The sequence below is a fragment of the Haliotis asinina genome, chromosome 14, assembly GCF_037392515.1.
Source record: "Haliotis asinina isolate JCU_RB_2024 chromosome 14, JCU_Hal_asi_v2, whole genome shotgun sequence".
NCBI lineage: Eukaryota > Metazoa > Mollusca > Gastropoda > Lepetellida > Haliotidae > Haliotis > Haliotis asinina.
The window spans coordinates 26003728-26026912 of NC_090293.1; the positions used below are offsets into that span (position 1 = coordinate 26003728).

The 23185-nt window shown below is 38.0% G+C and overlaps 2 protein-coding genes across 8 annotated transcripts in view; one reads left to right on the top strand and one right to left on the bottom strand.

The window, feature by feature from the left end:
• Nucleotides 1-23185, bottom strand: part of LOC137260589 (kinesin-like protein KIF21A) — a 112365-nt gene that overhangs the window by 15080 nt on the left and 74100 nt on the right. For all 4 annotated transcript variants that reach the window (XM_067798180.1, XM_067798178.1, XM_067798179.1 and 1 more), the window contains 2 exons: nt 20306-20526; nt 18684-18827 (listed from right to left, as the gene is read on the bottom strand). In XM_067798180.1, coding sequence (XP_067654281.1) covers nt 18684-18827; nt 20306-20526 — 365 coding nt within the window. The remainder of the gene's footprint in view (nt 1-18683; nt 18828-20305; nt 20527-23185) is intronic.
• On the top strand, nt 894-15607 carry LOC137260591 (uncharacterized). Of its 4 annotated transcripts, XM_067798183.1 has the most exons (5): nt 912-940; nt 1804-1863; nt 7236-7393; nt 11410-12580; nt 15017-15607. In XM_067798183.1, the coding sequence occupies exons 3-5, from the start codon at nt 7275-7277 to the stop codon at nt 15218-15220; spliced, it is 1494 nt and encodes a 497-aa protein (XP_067654284.1). In that variant the 5' UTR covers nt 912-940; nt 1804-1863; nt 7236-7274; the 3' UTR covers nt 15221-15607. The 4 variants fall into 4 exon arrangements, with proteins under 4 accessions (XP_067654283.1, XP_067654284.1, XP_067654282.1 ...); XM_067798182.1 differs by lacking the exon at nt 1804-1863 and having other exon boundaries at nt 894-940; XM_067798181.1 differs by lacking the exons at nt 912-940; nt 1804-1863 and adding an exon at nt 3495-3671.

The window sequence follows — 23185 nt, forward strand, 5'->3', positions numbered from 1 at the left end:
TCCCTGTGAATATTAAGAGGGTGAATGGAACATAAACATCAAAGGTTCCTCAACCCATGACCGCCTCTCACCCCCACCCCATGGTCAGTGAACAACTTATAATGAGCAAGTGTGTTTAAGTAGTTTATAATAAACAGTTGGTTTAAGTTACATGTTAAAAATCCATTGTTTTGGTGGTTTGCTGATGCTGCAGCAAAAATTTCACAGTTTTTAAACACCTCACAACACAGACCACTGAAAGTCAGCAGCGTGAAGCCTAACAGTACGTTTCACAGTTGCTGAACCACATTATTCTCCCTACTGCCTAGCCTTCCCTCCAATGCTATAAAGCCAGATATGAAGTAACTCTAAATTTCCCAGGTTCAGGAATCTCCAAACTCACTGGGACTTAGACCTTTATAGCTTATCAAAATTTCATGTATTCAGAGACTACGGTAAGCAGTTATTTTATACACAAACTCTGAAACCTATCTGACTACTGACATTGTCATTTCATCCAGTAGGACATGTCTATAGCAACAAGTCACCAACACACAAACCATAAACAACACAAACCTATTTTATCTCTAAAGTATTTACAATTCAACCCAGCAACGATACATGAGCCTGTATTACATGGTCTGTTTTCACTATAGCAACAAAGATGAACTAATTTCCTCCTGCCCCAAGAATAACTTGCACCCAGAGATGTGGAAAAACTTGATCGGTAAATTCCAATAATCCTTCTGTTGAATCAATGAAACAAGTGCCTGGACTAGTGATTAAGTACTGTGATAACAAAAACCCTTGTTCATCCCGGGGACATGATCTACTGTAGGGTAGAAAGTGAGGATTACATTTCAAAACCAACACCAAGTAGACAGTGATCTTTATCTTAGCTAGCTCCAATCTTCAGGTGACTGTTCCCAGCTGACGTCACAGGACGAAACTGGAATTGTTTGTGAGTATTGTATTTCTGATCCTACATATTTACATTATCACCTACAATGAAATCATTATTTCAAAGTGACACTATTCCTTTCAATTAACGTCTGTCTTGAATTTTATGCAAATCTCCTTACATTACTTATCTTGCTCTTGTTATTCCCTTAGTCACAAAAAGATTTTTTAAAATTTAATCCATACTGCTCAGTATGTCTTCTCAGTATGTGTCAATTCATCTCTAATTCCAAAAGTCTCTGATTTAAAGTTCTAATTTAATGAGTTTTAAACTTTCAGCAATATTTCAGCAGTATCATGAAACAGGACACCAGAATTGGGCATCATACACTGTACCCACGTCAGGAATAGAACCTAAATCTTTAGTGAGATGGTCAAACGTTTTAACCTCTAGGCTTTCCAATCTCCTTGTGCTGTTTCAAAACATGCATTACATTTTGTTTCAAAATATTTTCTTCCTTCCAAGAGTGTAATTTACTGTGTAAGTTACTGAGGTCTGGTTCAATCTTGGCAAAATTCACAATCGTAGTTGTGTCAGTTTGGGTATATATAATGCAAATATACTTTTAAAGCAAGACAATAATAGCAATTCACCATCTGCCAGAGACTTAAAGAACTAATCTAAAACAAATCCATCTGAAAAACATGCTATCAACTGAGATATGCACAGTGACTGACAATTGCATCAATGTTATGGTTTTTTTCTGAAAAGGCTTGAATATCACTGAAAACAGGACCAATAAGAGGAAATGGAAAATACCTCTGAATCTACAAAAATAGTAATGAAAAAAATATAAATTGCATTTTGGAATAAAGTAACAACTCTGAATCTTGCTACCAATGGCTCTTGGTTTTCAATCGTAGATGACCAGTGAAAGTCTCGGGGTAGAACAGGCCTTCAGCAGCCCAGGCTTGCCATAAAAGGTAACTGCTTATCGTAAGAGGCAACTAATGGGATCGGGTGGTCAGGCTCGCTGACTTGTTTGACACAGGTCATCGGTTCCCATTTGTGCAGATCGATGCTCACGCTGTTGATCACTGGATTGTCTGGTCCAGGTTTGATTATTTACAGGCCTCTGCCATATAGCTGGAATATTGCTGAGTGTGGCATAAAACTAAATACACTCACTCAATCGTAGGTACACATCCTGGTACTCAGGCAAAAAAAGTCAGAAAATAGGTATATTGGTGTTCAACAGCAGACACATGGAATCAATTACTTCATAAATAATATATATAAAAAAACTGCAGATACCAGGGTGATGTTGACACAACCCAACAGGAAAAACTACCGATCAATAACTAACAATTATTTCATACCCTGTCACTTCAGTAAGACCAGCACTGAAATCAATGCATGCAAATAGCCATTGAACGTTTCCATTCTAACCACAATATCCAAAAGAGTACTCGCCATCAAACCTCATTATAAAGCCATCCATTACATGCAGGGCTCCAAAAGAGCTATATCAACAATGTTCTTTCACAGTTGTGGACCCCACTCCAGAATATGATAAAAAAACTGATATCACAATGAGGTTGGACTGAAGTGTATCGGAAATCAATCCTATCATTGACTATTACATAACCTGTTAAAACAAAAATGGCAAGTGCAGGCTTCACAAGTGGTTTAATTCCACTGAATTCCCCAAAAAACAAAAAAACTGGAAACATATAACAGCTGTGAATGGAAAGGTTAAAATGTAACACCAACAACACTGAAACATATTCAGATAACTTCTCACTGCAAAAATTAATATTCAGAAACTTTTGCTTCCTAAATCTGATCTGTCTACTAAAGCAGTGCAATGGCTGCATTAGAAATGCAATGAATGTTTAATATTGTCAAGAAAGAAACTCTCGAATAACATCATCATGGCCAGGAACAAGCATGGAAGAAACATTCACTTTTTCAGCTGAATTCAGCTTTATCACGATAGAGGAAAGCACACATCGGAATCAAATGATATATCAATACAGGAATCCAAACCAAAGTCTGGGCTCTGGCCAGAAATACAAGCATTCAGAGTGTGGGAAATGAGAATGTTTGTCTACTTCAAAATGTCTGGGGCTCAAGATAATGAGTAGACTGTTGTATGCATCCAGTAGTTGACAAGTAACACAGTATACCTCATCACAACAGGTAGAAGTCCTACAACACTGTGACACAGTCAGACCATTAAAGCAGTACCTGGTGTGATGAACTGTAACTATACATGAGACACAGTGCAACAATGAAAAGTGTATGATGTTCAGGCAATCTAACAAGTCCCTTCACCTGTAATTACAGGAACCAAAGCACCTGGGCATAATACCATCGGATAATTATATCAGAGGTCAAACTATGGACTTCATGTTCTGTCTTTATCTCCCAGCAGTGACCATTGTTGTCTATCCTACCAATAACTACGGTCTCATACCTCTCGTATCTCCCAGATAATTGTAAGTGCAATAATCTCCAAACATCCCAGTGTCAGTCACCACTGTATGCCCTATCTGTCTCTTTGGACATTCCCTCCAATCAGCAGTGGGTTGCTCCTTTAGGACAACCACTCATAACAAGGGTGCTTGGGAATTTAGATGAATTTATGACTCGGTGGTTTTCACAGCCAACAATGATTTAAAGGACATTTGGAAGAATGCTATAGAAAAGGGAAACAATTTCTACTTATGTGATTATGAAATTCAAGAGAGGCACTGAACCTCTGTGCTACTCATGGGCACGAAAACAGGTATGTTGATTTGTATATTGCTGGGTTTTTTTTGACAGTTTTTTGTTTGTTAGTTTCAAGGAGAGTTTGAAAATTCAAAGAATACCTCAATGTTGAAAAGTCATTTATCATTAGCACAAAGAACAGCCTGAGATAATTGTGAAATACTTCCATGACTTAAATGTAATATATTTTCACACAGTATTTTGAGGATGTGCTGCCCAATGACTAATGCCTTTCTCAACATCAGCAAGTTAAAATTTAAGACTGGACAGCAACACTGTGGGACCTGGATTAAGGATTCCAGTCTGCAGTCATTCTCATTACCCATTCTAACTACCAGGTGCACACTGTGCCTCCAAGTCATTTGTACCATGTAAAGCAGAATCACGTAGTCTAACAGTCAAACAAAAATTCCATTTTCGGTCAGCTCTTTCTTGTCCACTGCAGTCTTTGCACAAACTCCATTCCTACAAGCCAAATGATTTATTTCCCTAACTTTCATTAAGCATGTCCTCACAACATACACACACACTTTCAAGAAAATCAACACGTTCAAATGCTTGGCTTTGCAGATCAATTAGAAAGTTGCTCATGTACTTTGCTCTCCAGAGAAACTTAATTGAAGGCATAAATCAGCCTCACAGGACCTTCACCTCTACTTCAAATATTGCTGGAATACATTTGGTATCAATTCTTCAAACTAATCTTATCCAAGTGCCACAAACACTTGGCTAAAACCATGTCACTACCTAATCTTAGGCAATTAGTTATTAACCCCTTTACTTCAACTCCAAGCAATATTCCAAATATGTGACCAGACAAACCAGTGACTATATGAACAATGAACCACTTCTCTGAGGCACAGTAAGAGATCTTACATTGCCTCAGACACTTTTTCATTTGGCAAACTATAGAGGGTTAAAGTAGGATTTTCCTACTCTGCACAAATCCTCTCAGACTCATTTTGTTCATTATTTTACATCAGACATTGGTTTGATAAAGGAGAGCTGGCAACCACCAACATTTCAAAAGGCCTTTGAGATTTCCAGCCTGGATTATTATTGACTTTTTGAAGGAGAAGTCGTTCACCATATTGAAACACAACTGTTAGACCAGACTGTTCCGAAGGAGTAGTTTCCCAATAGCTGGGAAACCTAGCTGAGATAAGGATTTATATTGTGTGGATCTTTTACACGTTTGGCATATCTGACTAGTAAGTAATTACGAAAGTATTTTGTGGGACTGTACGATTCACTGTGTCCACCTCAGTAACTTCTTTATGCTTTTTTCCTTTCATTTTTTGTTTCTCTACTTTTGGCAGAAGCTTGTAATGACAAGGAATGGTTTGATTCATCACATGTACAGGCACAAGGCACGAAGCGCATTCTGAGAGTCTCACTCAGTCATACACACATGGACATAAATAAGGAAACATGATGGTTCAAGAGTTCCTATATTCTGTTCCAAGTTTTATAGTGTGCTTTTGTATTGCATTACAGGGGAACACTTGGAAATAAATATAGGAACACAAGTGTTCCCTCATTCATTTCTACTACATGTCTTCGGCATTGCAAAAAGGAAGATTAATGTATTGTTACTGCATTATAGTGAAAACAGACACTCAGCAAAAACAGCCAAAATAAAATTCGAGAAAACCTCCACCACTCACACGAAAATGGCCACCACTGACGGGGCCACCACTGAAAACGGCCTCAGTGTCTATAAAAAACGGTCATTCTATAAAACAGAAAACTGCATGTATTTTATTTATCTCTAATTCCGTATAATAATAAGGAGGCAGCAACAGTGATAACATGGTGATGGCAAAGTTTTACATTGTACATCTACAAGTTGTATTTATGCATTATGTATACACCACTTCTCATTTGTTTGTTTCTGAACAATGCAAAATATATTATAATGCTATGTTTTTTATATAGTTTCTGGATATTGATAATAGATATAGTGATACATGTACTATAGAGAAACGTAGTATAAATAAGAACCTTATCTAGTAAATAACGATATTTAAATTCCTTCTGAAAGTGATATAAATGGGTACCGTCTGGCTGATCAGGGTCTAGTGTGTCTGTCATCACCTATTCAACAATTGGGGCAGCCGACCGGAAAAGATATTTTTTGCACCTTCCCTCGTCAAAAATTAATTACTGAATAAACACAATGAACATGTTATCATTACACAGCAGTTGGTGGTGAAAGTGTGTTTTCTCTCTCCTACATTCATCAGTAGCAGGGTGATTGGATACCTTGAGCTGAATTTTAAGCCACATCTGCAATGTTTCAGTCATATCATGAATAAAAACAAGTTATAAAATCATGATAATTAAAGGCAGACTATGAAAACCTGTCGCCGAAGGACAGTAAAGATACTAGTTTATCACATATACATTTAAAACTAGAAATTAAATTCAAATCTTTCAAACTGTAGATGACAATACTATATAAAAACTGGCAACAGATTGCCAACACCAGAAGGTAGATCACCATATTTAAGGTCCATGGCAGAACTATATGAACTAAAGTAAAATTTAGTACTGCTAACACGCTCGTCAATATAAACACTACCTTGTTTTCCTTCTTCTCCATCATGAACTAATGTCACCTTTCTTACCTCGTCAAATTGGCTGTTTATTGTAACTATCGAAACAACCAATCAATCTAACCAAAAAATCAATTTGAAAAAGCTTACCCGCAATGAAGTAAATCACTACCATTTAGGTTATAGATAACCATGTATAATCTTTCTTGATGTAACTATGTTGGCCATTTTCTCCTGCGCAGTGACCGTGGGGGCGTGTTGGGGGTCTGTTTTCTCCCTATTCCTCACTAAAAGTAATTCATTAATGATTTTATTTTAACACTATATCTCAATTTCCTACTTATAAATACAGGGCTAGTTACAACTGTTAACAGGGCTTCATGCGTTTTCCTGTACCTGCATACACTGTCCTCCTAATGTCTCTCACGTATGAGGTTGAAATGAGGTTGAAATACAGTGTCAGAGAGAGAGAGAGAGAGAGAGAGAGAGAGAGAGAGAGAGAGAGAGAGAGAGAGAGAGAGAGAGAAAGAGAGAGAGAGAGAGAGAGAGAGAGACAGACAGAGAGACAGACAGAGAGAGAGAGAGAGAGAGAGAGAGATTGGTTTCTGCTGATTTTAGCCCTATTCCACCAATATCACGGCAGGGAACAATCAGAATGGGCTTTACACATTGTGCCCATGTGGGGAATCAAACTAGGGTTTTCAGCACTACAAGCAAATAGTTTAACCACTATTCTCACCACTGTTCCAGCATCAAGGAAAAACATGGTGCATGACGGTGTGCAGAATTTGTCAATTGGCCAAGTGTCAGCAGATAGATAGATCAACAGCACTTGCAAAACCTATACCCCCAGACCTCCATGTAACTAGCAAAACAGATCTATTCATTCCACTCAGCGCATAGATCCTAGAGATACAAATACTAGGCAAATGTTTCATCAGGTTTTTGGGTTCATGGGTTCAATTTAATTTAAATGTTACTGAATGAAGGAAGAGAGAGATAGCTTTAGCTTTGTATTTCAGCAACACCTGCATGGGCAGTACCGCAGACCACGTCCAGTGATGACCCAGATTCCTGCCATCCCAACCCTTCCTCAGATACCGAACCTGGGGGAGATGGGAACAGTGGGTGAAGGTGGACCTCAGGAAGGGATAGTCATGCCCCTCTCTGTCACAGACAGGTAACACATCATTTATCCTGATGTATATATTCACATTCTTTCCATCAAATGATACTAGTGAAGATGGGGATACAACTGGTCTTTAGTAACTCATTCTTGTCATCAGAGGCCACTAACAAGATCAGGTGGTCAGGCTTGCTGACTAAGTGGTTGACGAATGTCACTGTATCCCAAGTGCATAGATCAATGCTCATGCTGCTGATCACAGGATTGTCTTGTCCTGACTTATTTATTTGCTGCCATATAGCTGGGAACATTGCTGAGTAAGGTGTTAAAGAACAAACCAACAAACCAACTGTATAAAATGAAATATAAAAGGCACAATTAAAGACTTAATTTCAGTATGAAAGATTTTACTAAGGAAACATTTTTTTAAAATTTGAAAACTTTGGCAAAAGATGTTTAGGAGATGCACAATGTTAAGCTGTAAAGAATCAAGTATGGACCTCCATGAAATACCACTGGGCCACACATCACTCCCAATATATTTCAGATAAAATAAAGCATGAAAGTGAAAGGATATTCAAGACTTTCTACAATAATATTTACTGTTACTAACATTGTTCCACAAATACAAAAAGTACCTAGGACTGATTCCTAACAACCATATACTGTTCTTCTTTACCCCCACTAAGTCTTAATCCCCTCTAAACCAAGTCTATAATAAGAACATTATGAAAAAACGATCCTAGAAGTGATCGATCAGGAATCAATGCATGTGATATACAGCTTAAGACGAGGACAAAAACCATACACTGAGTCCCTCTCTCTACACCTAATAGAGGCCGTGACATGTCAATCTACCTGGATGCAATCCAACTCCAATCTCAAAAACAAACACCAGAAAACTACACCCTGTCTGACACCTTAATCAACAGTTAAACCTTTAGCATGTCAGTGTCCCTTCAATGGTACATTCAGATCACACTCTGTCAAACGTTTTCTGCTTGGCAAATTTCATGAGTAAATTGAGATTTCTGTACAACTGATCCACTTTCTGGGTTGACTGCGTTCTCATACAAATTACATTCTTGGTAAAACCCTACGGATATAACTTGTTTCTGCATGAGTGAGCTGTTTAGCTTGCTGGACTGGCAATTGTTTAGGCTGAAATCTATATTAGCTGGCAGTGCATATGTAAACACTATACTTCAACATTGTTCTCGATATGCCTATCATGTACGCCTTAACATTGACTGACTATAACGTCAGGTGTGAAACTTAAGCTGAAAAAAAAACCATCAGGCAGGTAAGAATTTTGTCAGAGCTGCAACTGTTATAATCATATCAGAGATCAGAATATTGACAAATGTTTGTATTTCAGTCTTTGAATGCAACGTCCTGTCTTAAGAATATGATGAATCATCAGTTTTTTACATCAGAAAATCATGTGTGCAATTTATGAAAATAATATCCTTGAGCCTGGCATGAGCATGATTGCATTTCATGTACCAAATCATACGTCATCATCCTGTTTAACCTGGCGTTCTACTTACTAGGGCTGCTGCAATTCACTCATATCTAGTGAAACGAACCCCAGCCTTCATGAATTGAATTTGCTATTCATGGTAACCAGAACTGAATATTCAATGTTCTTAAGAAGCATTTCAATAGAATGTGGATGTTATTTTTATTTATCAAAAAAACAAAACCATATTCAAACCTGAATATATCCAAAGTCAAGCATGATAATATCTAATACTATTCTATTTTAAAGTTTACAGTAATGTGGACGGTTTCATAATAAATTAATACTATGAATATTGTTATGAAATGCCAAACAATTATATTGTTATTTATATTGAAGAATACATCAACTGATTTGTTATTGTATGATACATACTGGACAATTATCCTGTTTGATTCTAGTGGATTCACGGATAAGTAATATATGTGTGTGTGCCCTTATTTCAGAAAACTCCTGTCCAGCTAAACATTGCATCCTGTGAGATTCACATTTATATTCTGATGTTGACTATACATCTTCACTGTGCAAGAACTAACTATTGGTCCTGATCATCAACATCTTACTTGTAAACAAGATGACAAAAATAATTTTGACAGTGTAATGCCACACTCAAAAATCCAGTTATAAATCAGTGGTCTGTAAATAATTGAGTCTAGACCTGACAATCCACTGATCAACAGTGATTCAAAGGTTTAAAACTTTTTGTGTGTTTGTGCTCCTTCACATCATGTTGTGACACAATCTGACATACCGGTATGTGTGTCATGCTTTGGATATATCAAATTATCACAATGGTAAGAAACCGCAACTAAACAGATATAAATATGAAAATTACTAAAATGTACAGACTATTTCTTTAATATCGCTATTTCATCACAATGTTTACAGAAACAGTTTCATTTCCTCAGGTGAATTCATGAAACATGAAACCAGGCCCTGTTAACTCCCAAATATAGGAAACTCATAAATCACATTCACTACAGAAATACCGTACTGTAGTGCACTACCTAACCTTACCACTGTAACCCATCAAGTCACTCTCATTGGGCCTACGGCAGTAATATTTACTGTCAACAGGAATGTTATTAGCTTGTTGGGGGCCACTAACAATGTCAAACAGGACACGGGCGTCATGCAATTATTACATTCTACCGAAAGGTTGGTGTTCATAAAGTAATCAGTTTGAAAATGTATACATTTAAAACATACAATCCTTGACGAAAGCTAACTTTTAATAACTCATCCTTCACAAATCTCATTCCGTCATTAGCCTGTGAATATCTGGTTAAAATTGGTCTTTAGTAACCTGTGCTTGTGGTAAAAGGCAACTAACGCAATCAGGTGGTCAGTCTCGCTAACTTGGTTGACACATGTCATTGTATGTCAAATGCATAGATCCATGCTCATGCTGTTGAACACTGGATTGCCTCGTCTAGACTCAATTATTTACAGACCACCCCATTATTGTTGGAATATTGTTTAGTGTGGTGTTAAACAACAACCACTCAACATTCCATCATTGTATAAATAAATATGAAACATCATTATTTAAATAAATCTTTAAAATATCTGTATTTCAATTATGTAGAGAAAATCAGAACATCTGTAAATGCTGGAACTTAAGAAGCTTTTACATGTCCCAACTCAAAATATTTCTTTGTTTGAGTAATGCCAATCTTAATGGGGTAAACTCTAAACATTCACTGCAAAGATAAGCTCTGTATCAGTCATATATCAAGTGACAGCATATAAACTCTTGAAAAGTAATCAATCAGCAGTTTTGAAACATCATATGTGCAAGATAAAGTATTACCATATATGATATACGACAGAACTAGCGTAGACAAAGCTAGAGATTCGTGATCATAAATGTGTAACTATATATCACACAACAAGGAGAGTATCGGATAATCTACTTTCCAATATACAGTGACTACAACACACGACCTGGACTAAAGCCATCCAGACAACATGAAACATTTTCTTTCCACTCTCACTAACATAGCCACGTTGACAGGGACACAGCCAGATTCAACAAAGTTAGACCAGTTGGTAAAATAGTTTGATCAGACGAACTACATCTGGCAGGTAAGTCACCTTAAATGCAGTTAGATCACTCAAGGTCAAGGTGACCAGTTAGTAAAATAGTTTGATCATACGAGGCACATTTGACAAGTAAGTCACCTACAATGTAGTTCGATCACTGTAGTTGATCGGAGTAGTTGGTAAAATAGTGTGATCATACAAAATACATCTGACAGGTAAGACACCTAGAGTGCAGTTAGATATCTTAAGGTTGATCTGTCCAGTTGGTAGCATAGTTTGATCATACAAGATAAATCTGAAAGGTAAGTCACATACAATGTAGTTAGATCACTGAAGTTTGATCTGACCAGTAGGTTAAATAGATTAGCCACACAAGGTACATCTGACAGGTAAGTCACATACAATAAAGTTAAATCACTCAAGGAACAGCTGACCAGTTGAAAACACAGTTTTATCATGCAAGATTCACAAGGATGAACTGAATTCATGTTTCTGTTATCAGGGTAACACAGGTCCAAAACAACATGTACGAGAACTACCTGCAGAAGTCTACCCAGAAGCTACAGGATGAGATTCATCACACCATGAAGATGTACTCTGTTGAGAAACAGCAACTGCTAAAACAGCTGGCCAGTCTCAGGCACAACATGTCTGAGCTCAAAATCTCAGACACTGGAGTCAATCAAAGGTTTTCAGACACTGAGAAAAGTCCAAGGCATTGTGTTAATGGTGCAATACCCAAGCACATAGGGCATGAGCAACATCGACTACCTCCTATTATAAAGAATGGGCTTATAGGTCCTTTGTATCCTAAAGGTGACAAAAGCAATGAAGAAGAGCAAGACACAGATGAGATGGTTAATCAGGGACTTCAGAAAAGTGACACTGAGCTTACTTTCTTATCTGATGAGCTCAGTGGCGAGACCAAACTCAATGACAACAGTGATGTCGAAGGAGGATTCAAACTGTTTCCAGAAAGAAAGATTCAAAAGAGAACAAAAACATCAAAGGATATTCCAATTTTTAAACTGCCTCAAATTAAGGAGGAACCTCCGAGACCCTTGTGGTACTCTGGCAACAACTCTCAGACTGTCAAGCAAAGGGCTCTGTCCCCTCTGACAGCATTGCCTCAAATCAATGAAATGAGACAGATCTCAGAGAACAACTTTGATATACCAACAGTGAAAGACCCGTCAAGATGTGAAATTGCAATCCCCACAAAATCAGTCACCAAAAAAGTTCACTTTGCTGGCAGCAACAGCATCAGGAGCCCTGATAGTCTTGATCATACAAATGGTCACCTTCCTCAACTTTCAAAAAAAAAGTTTCAAATGCATAAACCTTCCAAGAAGACAAAAAGACTTTCCCAACAAATGGCAAATGTTCAGGAGAGTAGTTTAGCTCAATCTGAATCCTCAGAAGCAGCTCCTCTTCAAGCTCCCAAAGGTACAGAGGAGTGGAAGTCTCTGTACGTTAACATCCATGACCCTGAAGAAAGGACAAAGACTCTCGGTGACATACTGTATGCTGTGAGGGTCAGGATGAGGGAGAATGAGCAGAACTTAATGTATGGACACAAGCCAGCAGAAGACAAAACAGACAACACCCTTTGTGACTATTTGCTAGTTCATAAGGATGACCAGGATGGTATGCGCAAAACACGGAAAATCTTGGTGAGTATAGGATATTTGATGTTTCCTGGGAATATGACATTTCGGAGTAATGCTGGGTGTTTTCTGTAATTATTATTTTAAGGTTTTGAATCAAAATGGGCTCTGAAATAATAGTAACAACATTTGTTGCAAGTTGTTTAAAAATGCACTAACAATTAAAAAAAAAATGCTCTAAGAATTATTATATGATCAAATAACCAGTAAAGTATTCCTGGAGTGTAGAATGAATGAACACCTTTCTGTCTCTATGGATGTCACCCTCTGTATTATTGCTGGTCTTTAATAGCAGTTAGATTTATCATAGATTGATAGTGACTCAGAGAATACACCACACATTTGGTTCCTTATACTGACATTAGTCTTGCATTTATGCTGATACTTAAGAAAAATGTTGTCCTTTTTTTGTATACATCATACTGCAAGGAATAAATATGCCACCCAAAATAAATGAAAAAACAATCAAAATTCGATGATAAACTATAGCCATTGAAAATATTGGATGTTCTCTTACTTCATTCTAAGTAGAATACCGCATTAGCAAACATCAAATCGAAACCAGAAACCCTTATTTCCGATTTTAAAAAAATGAAACTTCTTATTTGGTATTATTGTGTATTATCCTTATTTTTCACTGTTTTGCAAGCTTGTTTGTACACTAAGGAAGTTATCTGTGCTTAACTAGGTTCCTTCAAACAATAAACTCCTGAAATGCCACAGTTATCATCTCCCCATCTCATCCCATATATTTAACCCCTGTACTGATATCACGACAGATTCACACTGTCATATTTGATCCTTGTTGAAGATATCCCAGTCGAACTGTGTGTTCCACTAGACAGCAAGAGGTCTGTGACACCAGTGGCCAGGTCCTGAGTATTTGCTTTCTGATAGCAACATGGCTGCATTGCCAGGTGACCGAAGACTCACCAGTTATCTGTACCCTAAACCAGTGGACTCAACAGGAAGTGGGTGATAACATTACATTACCTCCTTGGCAGATATTACCCCCAGGCCTCCATTTCCTGATGGAATTAGAGGATATGTTTGCCAAACGTTGTTTTCTTAATACCTTTATTCCTGGATTTTTCGTTATATTTGTCTAGGCCTCCACTAAAAATCTCATACTGTCACACAATGTAATCTTATCAGTCTTTCCGAAGTAATACTTGCCAGTTCAACATTACTCCCTTCAAGTCTTTTACATAATATGGTATCATCAATATGAAGCGTTCATAAACATGGATTAAGCAAATATGACAGCTACAATAATAAATACCTCAGCCACAATGAGCTAAACCCTTAACACATAATATCCAAAAACGCCTGAAAAGTGCACACAATTTACTCAGTGAGATATCTCTGCAGCAACAGTTATTAACATAAGATTAGGATATAGAATTAAAAAAGTTGAAAATGCTTGGTGTATCTGAAACCACTTCACTTGGTGCAGCTGATGGCATGTGTTTTATCTAAGATTAATGATCCTAGCACAAGGCTCTCTAAAGTAATAACTAATCTTTGAAATGAACATATTTTACTGAAAAACGTTCATAGTAACAAAATATAACATAATGAAATGGAGCCCTGAGACTTTCTTCATTTTCAGAAGCTAGGGGAATCTAGACTTGTCACATTTTCTAGACTTGGATGGGCTTTCTTTGATGTATTTGTTTCAGGGTCTGTATAACAGACTAAGAGCTCTCCTATATTCCTGGTTCAAGATTTTTCCACTGGCCAATATATATCTTAGCCCTTGTGTTCCATATTTTAGTATAAGGTATATTTGAGGGTATGCAAGAGATACTAACTTCACATATTGGGAAACTGTGCTACTTTGTTCTGAATATTTACTTCTGTCATAATTAATGACAGCAACCATCTTGTGTCTACTCTCGACATGAGGGTACAATTGAACAAAGTGATCTTAGCCTTAAGACGACTGTAAATCCCATACTTTAACACAGACTTAAGGTAGTCTGAGTACCAAGGTTGCACAAGGGGCTAGCAGAAGGTTTTGAGTCTAAAGTACTTTGATATGTGCATGATGAAATTAACTGTGTGATACTGAAGAATGGTTTATATCATTCGTATAAACATGATACTGACATGCACGTTTCCTGTCACATGACATCTAATCACAAGTGCCCCTTCTGAATAGGGAGAAGTGGATGAGCTTGAGATTTTACAGAGCAGTCATGAAGATTTGGCCTTGAAGACCATCCAGCAGAGCACACTGAACTGCGATTGACAGCAGTAAGAGTACTGAGTCCCATGAGACCAAAAAATGTAGGACTGCTACCAGTATATTTAAGGCTCAAAACCTTTTGATAGCCCCTTGTACTTCCAATGTAACAGGGACTATCTTTAGACATCATCTGAAACACTGGTCTGCATACTCAACAGTATTCTGAAATATAAAGCATTTCTTCCTTTCAGCACCATCACAAGCGAGGCCACATCCCAAGCCACACTGCACAACGGCTTCATCGTCGGTCCAATGCAGTTCAGCTACAGAACTACCTAAAGAAGTTGTCTCGACAAAGACGCATGATTGAACACATGGAGGGAGAGGAATACAGGCTCACACATATAGTGGGTCACCGACAACTGCAGGAAGCAGCTCACAAATCTGGCCAGTAACAAGACCATTATGGAGACCTTTTCCCTCAAACACAGCTCAACTGGTCTTCGAAACACCTGCTTGGATTTAGTAACAATGTGGACAGAATCCAATCGTTCAGTGGGAGAAGAATTTGGACAAAAGTTGTTTCAGAAATATGTACTATCACAGTTTCAAAGTTTCTGTGTTTATAACCATACATGGAACCACTGAATACTAGTACCTGTGTTCCAATGGCTTACCCAGGACTAATGGCCATGGGCGAAGTCAACAACTGGTTTTCACCAAGTGGGTTATCAGAAAACTAATCTTTGGGAGGAAACTAGATATTAATGACTGGATGTCTCCATTCTTGCTTATGTGGGTCTTTCGAATGAACATAATAAAAGGGGCTGTTAAAAAAAAAATCATGTTTTTTCTTCAACAATCTCAGTGGAACTATTTACCAGTATCACCATTCTGTTACTAGTCTCATTTCAACAACATCAAATGTAGATAATAATCTTATGCTTGAGAAGTTCATTCTTAAATACAAATATTTAGAAAAAATATTCAGACAAAGAGTACAATCCAGTTACAATCAACTTCATGTTCAGATCACTTTCTACGACAGCAGCAAAACAACCACCCTAGAAAATGGGTCTACATGTGTACCTTTATATATGAGCTGTATACTCTTAGCAAGTATTAAATGCACATGCATTAAAGATCAAAAAGAGTACAAAGCAATTTTATTATTTCATAAAAAAAATAATAGTACCTCAAATTACTTTTTCGTCATATTTCCTTCAGTGCAAATCAATGCCGACATTCAGTTTTCTATGCAGTATGCATACAGCAGATTATATCATGCCTTATTATGTTTGTCTGTGGGCTATCAAGTAATGTAGCTCGGATCAAGATATGTCAATCTGACATAATCTGTCCCTGACACATGACATGACCCCCCCAAGCAAGGGGACAGCCTCTTGACAGGGGCCCCCATTTCCAAGGACCCTATGGGCCTACTGTATACATGCACACATCATTACAATACAGTACCCTAATACCAGGTTGAGGGGTGACAACGAAACATAGCAGTCAGAATTTCTATATCAAGTCACTTGCATAGACCAGTGACAATCTCTTGGTACTGTCTGAGCCAGGGCCCCATTTCAAAAAGCTCTCATAGTACTATGACTATCGTAAGTCAATGTTACAGTATAGGAGGTAGGAATGCTATGAGGAAAGATATGATATCATAGGCTGATGGGACCTTTGTGAAACGAGAGCCAGGCTAGTCCTTTCATACCTTACTACACTAACATGAATGAAAAAGACTTCACTGAGGAAACTGAATTGGCTTAAAACCTTATTTTTTCACTAGATAAAAACAAGAATTGCTCACATTTCAAGGGTGACATGTATACATATTTAGTGAAAGAATGTTGTATAATCCTACAGTCAGCAATAATGAGTGAGTAAGTATGATTTTACTGCAGTTTTAGCAATATGATGACAGGGCACAGCAGAAAAAGGCATCATAATTGTGCCAATGTGGGGAATCGAACCAATGTCCTAGGTGTGAGGAGCAGATGTATTAATCACAATACAATCCCACTGCCCCACAGCAATAATGAAGCTAGTACATTATTGTGTCCAGATCAGATGAACCACTGACTGAATCATCAGGATACAATGGCACATTATCAGCCCATTCACAGTTACAGTCTGGCCACCTGATTCCTATATTAGTCTGGATCAGTGAAACAAATGATTGAGAGCATGAGCATCGGTCTACATCTGGACTGTATGTACGCTTATCACCAGCCCTGTCACAGAGCCTGACCACCTGATCCACAAGGAACAGAGTTCCTTTCATTGCCTAATTCCCATAGGAGTGCATGCAAATACTCCCAATGACATGAATACTTCAGACATAAATCTCGTCTTTCCAATGCAATTGGAAGGACAAGGTTCTACATGCCCCAGCCTTGAGTCCATACAGTCAAAACTGTCTATATGTTTGTATGTGTACAATCACCAGGTAGGGTATAGTGTGTAAACCAGGTCCAGAAGGATGTAGGACTCTTCCAGGAAGGTCTCAGTCTAAGTATCCCACACCAGGGTAATCAGAGGTTTAACCAGCTTACCTTGGCAGTCTAACGGTATGTCTTAGTGAAACAGATATTAAGATGTCATGAATAATAGACACTTAGCAGATATACATGCATACAGTTATAAATGAAGGCTAATGTAATATAGACACATATATACAGATTTATATGCTGGGAAATAGCTTGCTTATGAAATTGCCTTGAGGACTAACAGTGTTACCATTAGTAAATGGTATCACTGTATCTGAGGGTCTTTGTGGACAAGTGAATATACAAAAATTATTTTTGAGCGTGAGCTATAGCAAAGATGAGCTGAGACAATTATATTTTTTTGCCAGTGCATATTAAGCAGGGATTAGTGATACACACAGTACATGTTGACACAATACATAAAAATGCTATAAGAGTGCAACTATTTCAAATATTGCAACTATGCTATACCACAAACCATCAAGAATGGGCAGAGCTGAGTTAGTGTGTTGGCATTACACTACATTTAAAAATAAAATATTTCTGCTATGTCTCATAATGTCATCTCTTTTTTTCAAAATTTTCTAAGGAGTTTTCTTTTGCTTTTTTGTACAAAGTCAATGTGCAATGAAAAGTCCACTAATTCCAAACGTTTCCAGGATTATTTATATTAATCTACCAGACAGTGTGTGAGAGTATGAATTAAATACAAACAGTATGAAATAAACTATGTGGATAACATCTTCAACTAAAAAGCACTTGGCACGGAGACCAAAAATGTAGAAAAGATGGTACACTACACTTTATGTCTCATAATTTGCTAAGAAGCCTCAAATGATACATAGGTTTTCAACTTTTGTGAATCTAACATGTAGTGATCCCTTCAATACTTTACATATTTATGATTATGGGACTTAATTTCAAAGTGAGTGAGTTTAGTTTTACGCCGCACTCAGCAATATTCCAGTCATATGGCAGTGGTCTGTAAATAATCGAGTCTGGACCAGACAATCCAGTGACCAACAACATGAGCATTGATCTGTGCAATTGGGGACTGAGGACATGTGTCAACCAAGTCAGCGAGCCTGACCAGCCGATCATGTTAGTCGCCTCTTACGACAAGCAAAGTCACGACTTAATTTTATAATGTACCTAAGATACAGTATATAGAACAAAAGAAAAGCATCCCAACAAAAAGAACTAAATTCTATCTCAGCGTAAGCTGACTTCGATGTAACCTATTCTTAGCCAAAAACTCTTAATATCAATCATTTTCCTCCAAACTATACCAGGATATTTTCTCAGAAGAAAATGAGACAACATGAAACAGCTAATAAAATGAAAAAAAGAAAGGAAAATAAGACAACAGAAAGCAAGCAGATGAGACTTTATTAGTGGCTGGTACATGCTGACTTACATTGAACTAGATCGACTCCCATAGCGATCAGAGAAGTTCTTCCTCCTCATCACAGGGGAGGGTTCTGGGCTGTTGTTCCGCTTGAACTCCTTCCGTCTCAAGCTGGGTGACGGACCTGGATCGGGGCGCTTACCACTCATGGGCCTGAAACAACAGAAACACTCTTACAGCTGGTGTAGAATGGTAGGTATGGTATTTCACGACAAGGCATATGTCCCAGGTAGGAACTGACATTATTTTGCCTCCACTGTCAGCTTATCTATGGCTATATACAGGATACATTCACATCTTCATACTGAGCTACGTGCCTTCATGGGTGGATTGATGTCTCACCTAGGTATACATGTAGATGTATACTGTCTTTTACAGATTCAAGTCTCATCTGGGTATATAGCTATATGCCTTTAAGGCCAGATTCAAGACTCACCTTGGTATTGAGCTATACATGTTCATGAATAGATTCATGTCTCACCTTGGTATTGAGCTATATGCCTTCTTGGCTAGATTCATGTCCTACACTGGCACTGAGCTAGATGTGATCTAAGTTATTGATTTACATGTATTCTGCAATGATGCATGTCTCACTTTGGCATGATTTACATGCTTTCAAGGGCAGATTCATGTCTCACCTTACATGCTTTCATAGCCAGATTCATGTCTCACCTTGGCAATGAGTTAAATGCCTTCAAAGACAGATTCATGTCTCACCTTGGCATGATTTGCATGCCTTCAAAGACAGATTCATGTCTCACCTTGGCATGATTTACATGCTTTCAAGGGCTGATTCATGTCTCACCTTACACGCCTTCATAGCCAGATTCATGTCTCACCTTGGCAATGAGTTAAATGCCTTCAAAGACAGATTCATGTCTCACCTTGGCATGATTTGCATGCCTTCAAAGACAGATTCATGTCTCACCTTACACGCCTTCATAGCCAGATTCATGTCTCACCTTGGCATTGAGTAGCATGCCTTCATAGCCAGATTCATGTCTCACCTTGGCATTGAGTAGCATGCCTTCATAGCCAGATTCATGTCTCACCTTGGCATTGAGTAGCATGCCTTCAAAGACAGATTCATGTCTCACCTTGGCATGATTTACATGCCTTCAAAGACAGATTCATGTCTCACCTTGGCATGATTTGCATGCCTTCAAAGACAGATTCATGTCTCACCTTGGCATTGAGTTAAATGCCTTCAAAGACAGATTCATGTCTCACCTTGGCATGATTTGCATGCCTTCAAGGGCAGATTCATGTCTCACCTTGGCATTGAGTTACATGCCTTCAAAGACAGATTCATGTCTCACCTTGGCATGATTTACATGCTTTCAAGGGCAGATTCATGTCTCACCTTGGCATTGAGTTACATGCCTTCAAAGACAGATTCATGTCTCACCTTGGCATGATTTGCATGCCTTCAAAGACATATTCATGTCTCACCTTGGCATTGAGTAGCATGCCTTCATAGCCAGATTCATGTCTCACCTTGGCATTGAGTAGCATGCCTTCAAAGACAGATTCATGTCTCACCTTGGCATGATTTACATGCTTTCAAGGGCAGATTCATGTCTCACCTTGGCACTGAGTTATATTCCTCCTGGGACAGATTCATGTCTCACCTTGGTATTGAGCTATTTGGCTTTATAGCCAGTGACTTGGGAGGTGGCATCAAGATAGTGTCTGTCCCATTGACTGGCATACCCTCCAGTTCCTCCTTGACCGGGTACAGGATCTCCTTGTCCTCATCTGGAGTCTCTAGAACAGGAAGCAAAGGCGGACAACCTTCCTGAGGACCCCCAGCATACAGTAGATCTTCTGGTGTGGCGGTCTTACGACGAGCCTGAAAACAATTAAGATTATGAGGCCTTAAAATCAAGCCATACAGTGAAACAAAGCATTAAAATGCTCTACAGTAAACACCAAAACCACTCGTAATTTCTTTTGCAATACTTGAAAACTAAGAAGCTATTTGTGCTTCACTATTAAAACTTGTTCACATGCACCAAACAAATTAATAAACACTATCAAACACATGAAAATCCTATTTGAAATTCCTGTATTCCGAAACTACAACAGGTAATTGCGTTTTGAAATTTTGTGTTTCTTAATTTCAACGTGGAAGTGATAACATGATTCAAATTTCTCTCATAGTTTGGACTCCATTTCAAGATCCATTTCCATCTGAATGCTTAGCATAATGAGTTGTGGTTTCACCTGATTTGAACAGTACACCAGATGAACACCGGGTACCAACTGATGCATGTTTCAGATGGAGGTTTACCACTTTGGTTCAAGCAGTGAGCATGGAGAGGGTTTTCACAAACTTGAACAGGACAAATCAGGATTTCAACCCACGATGATAAGCTTGTGCTCAAGGGACCACAATCAACATTGATAGTACTGTATTTATTGGAAATAAAGAACTAATGCTGCTAAAACATCAAACAATAATAATATCAATAATAATAGTATCCTTCACTGTTCCTTAAATACACTATGTGTGCAAATGTTACATATATCCTTGACACTATGCAACCTCGACCTTTCCACATCCGACCTCTGTGCAAATTGTGCATCCTATCAGTGACTACTCTACTGTGAGGTCATGCCAAGGTCACCAAAATATACCCATAAATATGGTGACATATTCATCTTACAAAAAAATACCTTGTACTCAGTAAATACCAATGGAATACTAACTATCGCTATGCTGTGTACACAGCTGTGTGAGATTTGTTCTATATGAAACAGAATCTGAAACCTTGATGTCAGGAGTATCTGGGGAGTTAGTGGTGAGTTCATGTTTCCCAAATGTATTTTGTGACAAATTAACGATGACTGCATTTAGTTTTACACTGCCTTCACTAATATTCCAGCAATATCATGGTGGTGGACAACAGAAATGGGTTTTACACATTGTACCCATGTAGGGAATAAAACCCGGGTCTTCGGAGTGACAAGCGAACACTTTAACCACTAGGCTATTCAACCACCAAATTAATGATGAAATGCTGGAGATAGTTGTCACAGAACACTCATGTTAAAGAATTATGGATATTTTGTTATGTTACCTGATGGTTAGTGATCATTATCATACTGATAGGTAAGCACACATATGAACAATTACATACTTGTATGGTAGTCATGAAGAAAAGTTGGAAAGTTTAAGCCTGAAAAGTTGTGCAGAACGTTTCCATGACATCATGCCCAAGTGAGCTAATTTTCTATCTACAATAACTGTTACATGCAATAAAGAACTCCATGCTCTTTTGACACAAGGTGCAAGAAACACCAGACACCACCTCATCAGACTTGTCTGCTGAATAGTCTGTCTACGATTTCACTGTCAGTTATTCTATAGTAATCTTATCTGCATAAATTTTCCATACTTTTGCAAAACTCTAGAGGTTACTTAAGGTGAGTAGGTTTAGTTCTACACTGCTTTCAGCAATATTCCAGCAATATCATGGTGGGGAGACCAGAAATGGGATTCACACATTATACACATGTGAGGAATCGAACCCAGGTGTCCAGCATGACGAACCAACGCTTTAACCACTAGGCTACCCCACTGCCCGGTCACTTACAGAATTAAGGAAGAAACAATGAAGGATTATGGTTGCAGGTGAAACATGTGAATATAAATAATTCTAATGTTTAGGTTGAACTCACCTGCCACTCAAGAACTAAACTGGAACCTTTTCTATGAAACCTCCCCCATTTTTTAGAGAGTAATGCGAGTAAGGTGTGATTAAACGTTAGAATAGGATCCTTGACAATATTTGTCACTCAAAGTGCATTTAGTGATACAGTAGATACATTAAGATCTGTCGTATAGTCAGCATAACCTAGTGACATTGTTCACTATATTAACCACTGGTTTGTCTGAACATGATCAGAGGCAACCATGGTCAAATAACAAATAGGAAGTAGCAGTGTTTCACGACAATAACGCCAATGACATGATAGCATAATTCATGTAGTTCTTGTTACGGAGGTTTCATGTTATGTTACACCCAAATAATGTTAGCACTGATATAAGTATGGAGCCTCCACTTCTCTTGATTAACTTTAATGAGACTAAGTGATTAGCTTGGGTAGTGTGGTACTTTTAGCCATACTGTATGAATGTATTACAAGTCAGAGAATTGGAGACTGATGTTGTATTATTAGAATGTAAATCTGTAGAAGATTTACATTGCAGTGTATGCATACCTATAGGGTCGTTCTTGAAAGCCCTAAATATATGAACTGAAAGTTCCTACCAAAAAGCACATACACAGCCATTTGCCATTTTCTTATCATTTATCTACACAAGTTGCCAGTATTTACATAAGACTGAGTATCCATATGTTTCTATATTTCTGGCCTGCAGACCAATCACAAAGCTCACAACCAAGTATGTAATTGTCTTGGAATGTTCAGAAATGAAACACATGCGGGAGAGAATTCATGGATGTCAACCTCTTAACTGTGACCACCAATACACTGGAAAAACC

Bases quoted from the DNA above. Each gene is read 5' to 3' on its own strand.
- LOC137260591 (XM_067798181.1), top strand. From the start codon at position 3,618: ATGAAATTCAAGAGAGGCACTGAACCTCTGTGCTACTCATGGGCACGA. The intron at 3,672-7,235 runs GTATGTTGATTT...TTTGTATTTCAG, and splicing joins ACTCATGGGCACGAAAACAG to CAACACCTGCATGGGCAGTA. The intron at 12,581-15,016 runs GTGAGTATAGGA...TCTTCCTTTCAG, and splicing joins GCAAAACACGGAAAATCTTG to CACCATCACAAGCGAGGCCA.